We start from the raw sequence: 7483 nt of genomic DNA, 5'->3' as shown, positions 1-7483 counted from the left end.
GATACAAGAGTGACCTAATGATACCTTTGTACATGGTCTCGTTCACAGGGGAACCAGGTTCATCCATGTCCAGTCGAGTGGCAATGGCAATAGGTGTGTCAATGACTTTTGAGCTTTCTATTTCAAATCTATTCAGAAGCTCTTTGATGTACTTCTGCTGAATTATCATTGTGCCCTTAGGAGTTTTCTTGACTTGTAGGCCTAAGAAGAAATTCAATTTCCCCATCAGGCTCATTTCAAACTCATTTCCCATGAGCTTTGCAAACTCCTCACACAGAGAATGATTTGTTGCACCAAAGATGATGTCGTCGACATAAACTTGCACAATGAGCAGGTCCCTCTCCCGTTTCTTCAGAAATAAGGTGTTGTCAATTTTGCCTCTTGTAAAACCATTTTCTAGGAGAAATTTGGACAACCTTTCATACCATGCATGAGGAGCCTATTTCAACCCATATAAGGCCTTGTCGAGTTTGAAAATATGCTCAGGATGCTCATGACATTCGAAGCCAGGAGGTTTCTTGACGAATACTTATTCTTTTATAAAGCCATTTAGAAATGCACTTTTGACATCCATTTGGAACAATTTGAATTCCATATGGGATGCAAATGCAATAAGGATTCTAATGGCCTCCATTCTAGCAACCGGGGCAAGAGTTTCATCATAGTCAATCCCTTCTTCTTAATTGTACCCTTGAACTACTAGCCTTGCCTTGTTCCTTGTTGTGTTCCCAAACTCATCAAGTTTGTTTCTGAATACCCACCTGGTTCCCATAACAGGTCTATCAGTAGGTCGAGGAACCGGGTGCCATACGTTGTTCCTCTCAAATTGATAGAGTTCATCTTGCATAGCAGTAATCCAGTCAGTATCTTTCTATTCTTTCTTGATACTTTTGGGCTCAATTTGAGAGAGAAAGACTAAGAAGACAAGTGAGTTTCTCGACTTCGATCTAGTTTGAATCGCTGAGTCAAGATGAGTTATCACATTTTAAAGAAGGTGTGAGCTTTTGTGCTTCCAGTTAGACACCTGAATCTCATTGTGAGAGCGTCCAGGTACTTCTGAATGTGACCCATGGATGATGTGAGTCCCACTTCTCAGCTCAGCATCTAGGGTTTTTTGCACATCATCAGCAACTTTGTTCTCAGCTTTAGTTGTTGTGATCGAGGAACCAGGTTTCTCTACATCCGCTGGAGAGACCGTTGCATCATCATCATTTGATTCCTTGACGTAGCTCATCATGTCAGCCTTTCAATTTTCCCTATCAATGACTTCACCAGGGACTGTTGACTGCTCTCCATCTTGATCAGTCTTATCATGTGAATCTTTCCCATGTAGGTGGTGTGATTCATCAACGATCACATGTATGCGTTCCTTAACACATTGAGTTCTTTTGTTCTAGACTTTGTATGCTTTGATTTATGATGAATAGCCCAGAAAGATTCCTTCATCACTTTTGGCATCAAATTTTCCAAAAGCTTCCTTACCATTGTTTAGGATAAAACATTTGCAGCCAAATGTTCTCAAATGTGTTAGCTTGAGTTTCCTTCCGTTCAGCAGTTCATACGGAGTCTTGTTCAGGAGGGACCTGATCATGCACCTATTCACCAAATAGCATGCAGTGTTAACTGCTTCTGCCCAGAAGTTTTTAGCAATGCCACTGTCAATTAGCATTGTCCTCGCCATGTCTTCAAAAGTCCTATTTTTCATCTCTACAATACCGCTTTGTTGAGGTGTTCTTGGATTTGAGAAATTGTGACTTATGCCATTTTCAACACAAAATTTGTTGAATTTTGCATTATCGAACTCTGTGCCGTGATCAGATCTTATGCACGCAACATTGTGTCTTACCTTCACTTGGATTTTCTTCACGAAAGCAACAAACACTGGAAAAGTTTCATCCTTGGTTTTGAGGAACAAGGTCCAGGTGAATCTAGAATAGTCATCCACTATAACAAAAATGTACTTCTTTCCTCCTCTACTTGGCACCCTCAGAGGTCCACACAGATCCATATGGAGGAGATCGAGTGGCCTTGAGGTGCTAACATCCTTTCTGATCAGTTTGTTCAGCAACGTAAATCTTGCATGACCTAATCTTCTGTGCCATAGTTCAGCATCATCATCAACAACACTCAGGCAAGTGAGATCCCCATTTTGCAGGGACTCAAAATCAGCAAAATAAATGTTCTTGTATCTTTTTGCCATCTGGACCACTTCACCAGTCACAAGGTTTGTAACTGTGCAGACTTTTGACACAAATTCCACTTTATTTCCTTTGTCGCAGATTTGGGAAACACTCAGTAGGCTATATTTCAAGCCGTTCACGTAGTACACATTTTCAATTGATTGGGTGAGTGACTTCCTAATTCTTCCTACTCCTAGAATGTATCTCTTTTTGCCATTGCCAAAGGACACACTCCCTCCTTGAAGGCCTTTGAGTGAAAGAAAATCATTGATGCTTCCAGTCATGTGCTTTGAACAGCCACTATTCATGTACCATTTTTGGCTGCTTCCTTTCACTGCTCCCTGCACAAGAGAATCAAGGATTAGACTTAGGAACCCAAACAAGTTTGGGTCCCTTGTAGTGAGGAAAGGGTCGAATGAAACTACTTTTTGTCCAGGAAGGAAGTATACATTTTTTAACGGAGGGACCAGGTTCTTTAGCAGTAGTTGCCTTTTCAACAAACACCTTGTTTTTCTGTTGGGACACAATTCTAGCCTTACAATTTTCTTTAAAGTGACCAGTGTTGCCACAGTGAGTGCAAAGCTAGTTATCAAGGACAGTAACATATTTGTTATGTGGATTGTAGGGAGTCTTTTCCCTTTGGAACCGACGCCCTGCATGTTCCCACCATTGCTTGTATACATGGCAACACTTGTATCAGAGGACCAGGTCCACTTTAGAGATTTTTCGAGGTCATTTTTAACTTTGCATAAATCTTCTTGAAACTCACTGTTTCTTTCAAGTTCAAAACACAGACTAGATTTCACAGATTGTAGTTTATTTTCAAGCTTAATGTGTGCCTCACTTGTAACTTCCTTCCCCTTTTGGACAATCACAAAATTGTTTCCCTTTCTTAATTCCTCTATTGTTTCTTTTAGGTCCATGATGACTACTAACAAGTCATCTCTCTCATTCTCTATGTTTTCAGCCTTTTTAATTAGAACACTTTTTTCTTTCACTAGATTCCCAATGGTTTCTTTTAGGTTGGCCACTACAACTACCAAATCATCTCTCTCAATTTTCTACCTCTCCTAAATCTATAGTTAAGACATTCTTATTATTTATAAGATTTTGATAAGCGTCAACTAAAATATTTCCTAAGGATATGAGCTTTTTCTGAGAGTAAGACTTCAGATTTCTCTGAACGTCTAGAAAGTTTACCTCATCATCATCATTAGATTTTGCCATCAAGGCAAAGATGGAATCATAATCAGCTGCTTCACTTTCGACTGCCATCATGGAGGTGTCACCTTGTGCATCACCTTCTCCAAATTCGCTAGAAGAGTCTCCCCATGCAGCAAGAGCTTGTTTCACAACATTGTCGGTGACTTCTTTTCTTTTAAATCTTTTGTCAGAAATAGAGTTCCTCTTGGCTGTTTTGTCTATGTTGTGCTTGTACTGGTCTTTCTTGAGGAGGGGAAAATCCTTGAAGAAATGTCCTGACTTCCCGCACTTATGACATAATTCATATCCTCTTGGCTTGCTGGAGCTGCCCTAATTTGGAATACCTCAATTTATGCGGACCATCCTCTGAAATCTCTTTGTCAAGTAAGCCATATCAGCATCCTCACCACTTGATTCATTGTTGTCTGTCTTGAGCACTAGGTTCTTCTCCCTTTTGGGATCTCTTCTCTCATGATCCTTTTTCTTCTTCATTTCATAAGTTTTCAAATTACCAATGAGTTCATCAATGGTTATCTATTGTAGATCATTTGCCTCCGTGATAGCATTTACTTTGCTTTCCCAGGAACCAGGTAATATGCTGAGTATTTTCCTGGTAAGTTTGTTCCTTGGAATGATTTCTCCTAGGGAATAGAGCTCATTGATAATAGAGGTGAAGAGAGTGTGCATGTCCTGAATGGACTCATCATCCTTCATCCTGAAGAGTTGATACTCAGTGGTTAGCATATCAATCTTCGACTGCTTTATTTGAGTTGTCCCTTCGTGTGTTGTTTGGAGAGCTTCCCAGATCTCCTTAGCAGGTTGACAAGCCGAAATCCTGTTGTATTCATCTAGCCCAATGCCACAGACGAGGATTTTCTTTGCTCGAAAGTTCTTTTCTATAGCCTTGCGGTCAGCATCGCTGTATTCCTTCCTAGACTTGGGAACTGTCACTGCTGCTTCCCCAATGGTTTTCATAGGAATGAAAGGACCGTCACAGATAACATCCTAGAGCTCTAAATCTTCATCCATGATAAAATCATGCATCCTTGTCTTCACCATCCATAGTATTGACCATTGAATCTTAGTGGTCTGTAGGTGGATTGACCTTCTTCGAAGTTTGGTGGAGCAGCCATGATGATCCTTTCTGTGATGACCCGCTATGTCATTTTTAATTTTAACCTTCATTTATGTAGTCCGAGACCTTGAATAACTCTATTCAGCCTTCCTCAATTTGCATGCGCAATCAGTATCTTTTTCCGAAATATGTTATGTGAAAAACCAAAGAAAATGTGAAATTTTACCTTTAAAACTCATTTGAGCTGACTTTGGTCAATGTTTTGAGAAAACGGATCTGGTTCAGTGTTCTAACGATTTCGGTGGGTCCGTATCATGATTTGGGACTTTGGCGTATGCCTGAAATCAAATTTAGAAGTCCCTAGCTTGCATTATCTCCATTTGACGGAAACTAAAAATTTAAAGGTTTAAAGAATTCTTAAATTTGGTCATAATTGAATTTTGGTTGATATTGGGTCCCGATTTGGATTCTGAGAGTTCGATCATCTTCGTAACAATATTTATGACTTATGTACAAAATTTGAATTTATTCCGAGATGTGTAGGCACGTTTTTCGTTATTTTTTAAAATAAATAATTAAAAGGTTTGATTTTATAAAGCTTGAATTTCTAAAGTTTGGCCGGAGTTTGACTTCTGAGAAAACGACTCCAGAATGGAATTTTGATGATGTTAATAGCTTTGTATGGTGATTTTGGATTTAGGAGTGTGTCCGGATATTTATTTGAAAGTCCGTAATTGATTTTGGCGTGAAATGGCAAAATTTGGAAAAATGGAAGATATTTAAAAAGTTTGACCAGAAGTTGACTTTATTGATATCGGGGTCGGAATTCAACTCTGGAAATTGGAAAAGCTCCATTGTGTCATTTATAACTTGCATGAAAAATTTGAAGTCATTCCAGATTGATTTGATACGTTTCGGCACAAGATATAGATTTTGAAAAATTTCATAAACTCATAAGTTCGATTCGAGGTGCGATTCGTTGGTTCGGTGTTGTTTGATGTGATTTGAGGCCTCGACTAAGTCTATAATATGTTTTGAGACTTGTTGGTATGTTCGGACGGGGTCCCGAGGGGCTCGGGTGAGTTTCAGAGTGGTTTCGGGCCATTTCTAGGCCATTTTTAACTGCTGGTTTTTGGCTACAGCAGTGTGCATCGCAGAAATGTTTGTCGCGCAGGGCTGAGTTTGGAAGCATATATCTCGTAATCTGTAAGGAATTTCGAGATAATATAAAAATAAAAGTTATAACTCTTTGAGTCTAGTTTCTAGAACTATAAACCATTCATCATTTGAATATTTGTACAGAAAGTTATAATCGATTAACTGAAACCTGGTACTGCAGTTGTTTTGCCTGGCAGTGTGCATCGCAAAAATATTTGCTGCACATGGCTGACTTTGGAAGCTTATATCTCATAATCTATAAGAAATTTTGTGATGAACCAAAAATAAATTTTATAATCTAGTTTTCATAAATTTAAACTGTTTGACAGTTGGAGTTGGGTACAAAACGTTATGGTTGATATACTACAAGCTGTCTGGGAAGAGTTTTTGAAAGAGTTTGATGTTTTAAGCATAAGCGTGTAATGATCCAAATGTCCATTTCTGGTTCTAGATCTTGAAATTTGATTTCGAAACTTCCGAGAGTTTGATAATGAATTATAAGAATGATCTGGAATGTTTGGTCTAATTTCATCAAGTTGCGATTGGGTTTTTAGCGCGAAACATGAGTTAATTGTTTAACGAGCGAAATTGGTCTCGCATTGAGAAAATGAGCTCCGAATCGAGTTTCGATTGAACGACTAGGTTCGTATTATTATTTGTGACTCATAGTAATAAGAATCGTCTAATTACGAGGTCGTATGATGGAGTTAGAGCGTTTTTAGTGAAATATTAAATTGTTGGTTCTAGCAGGTTTCTGGTGCGGACCTTTAGTGATGGGAAATGGACTTTTAGTAACGGATAATGGACTTTTAGAGATGGGAAATGAGTTTTTATTGAGCAATTTCATTTTTTAGCTCATTTCAATATTTTTGGAGCTAGGGAATTCGGATTTGGGAGATTTTTGAGCGGACTTTCACCAAATGGATTGGGGTAAGTGTTTCCTACTCGATTTTCATAATATTTCACGATTCCATGATTATTTCCATCTTTTATTAGTGAATAAATTGGAAGAAAATGGGATTTTTGCACAAACTTTCAAAAATAAAAATTTAAGATTTGGATGTCGATTCGTTATCGGAATTTGGTAAATTTTGTATGGTTGAATTCGTATCGGAATGGGTGTTCGGATTTCATGAAAATTCTGTCGGGTTCCGAGAGGCGGGCCCCACGTTGAATTTTTAATGCAAAATTTAAGTTGACATTTTATTATCTGAAATTGTTTTCGATGAATTTTAATGAAGTTATACAATCAATTTGGATAGATTTGAGCTGGTAGGTATCTTGCCTAACTTTGAGTGGGGGAATTACCCCTTAGGCATTGAGTCGTATTTGAAAATTGTGTGATTGAAAATCATGTACCCGAGGTGACGAGTACGTACTTGGTTTATCTGTGCAATTTATATCGGTTAAAAATTGTAGACATCCTTATATATTAAATTGAAAAATTATTGGAACATAGTAAATCCTTTATTTGTCATGCCTCGTTCCTTTTTTGTCGGGTTTATATTTTATATGATAATTTGGGGTGATTTCCATTTGGATTTTATGTGAATTCCATGTCTTTGTTGATTTGATATTTCTTGGAATTAATTTCATTATGGATTTTCCATCTATAAATAATTAATTAAATAAGCTTAAAAAGATGTGTTAATATATTTATAAAATATTTGGATTAAAGAAGGTGTTGTCCTTTGCTGAGTTACTTTTCCATCTCTGTTGTTGTTTCTGAGGTTTTATATATGTTGTGTGGATCCTTGGGCTATTTTCTTTGAAATTAATTGAATTTTGTTGTATCTTTGGAGTTGGTTGTGGCAGGTGAGAAAATTGTGATATGAATTCTTGTATTGTGTTGTCGTTTAAACACTCT

The 7483-nt window shown here is 37.8% G+C and overlaps 1 protein-coding gene across 1 annotated transcript; it reads right to left on the bottom strand.

Annotated features, from left to right (window-relative positions):
- Positions 1-3917: 3917 nt before the first annotated feature.
- On the bottom strand, positions 3918-4358 carry LOC142169742 (uncharacterized). The gene has a single exon (XM_075231648.1). The coding sequence runs from the start codon at positions 4356-4358 to the stop codon at positions 3918-3920; it is 441 nt and encodes a 146-aa protein (XP_075087749.1).
- Positions 4359-7483: the final 3125 nt, after the last annotated feature.

Source organism: Nicotiana tabacum, chromosome 15 (genome assembly GCF_000715075.1).
Source record: "Nicotiana tabacum cultivar K326 chromosome 15, ASM71507v2, whole genome shotgun sequence".
Taxonomy (NCBI): domain Eukaryota; kingdom Viridiplantae; phylum Streptophyta; class Magnoliopsida; order Solanales; family Solanaceae; genus Nicotiana; species Nicotiana tabacum.
The sequence above is the reverse complement of the archived record's forward strand: the minus strand, read 5'-3'. Positions and strand labels throughout refer to the sequence as shown.

Bases quoted from the DNA above. Each gene is read 5' to 3' on its own strand.
- LOC142169742 (XM_075231648.1), bottom strand. From the start codon at position 4,358: ATGAAAACCATTGGGGAAGCAGCAGTGACAGTTCCCAAGTCTAGGAAG.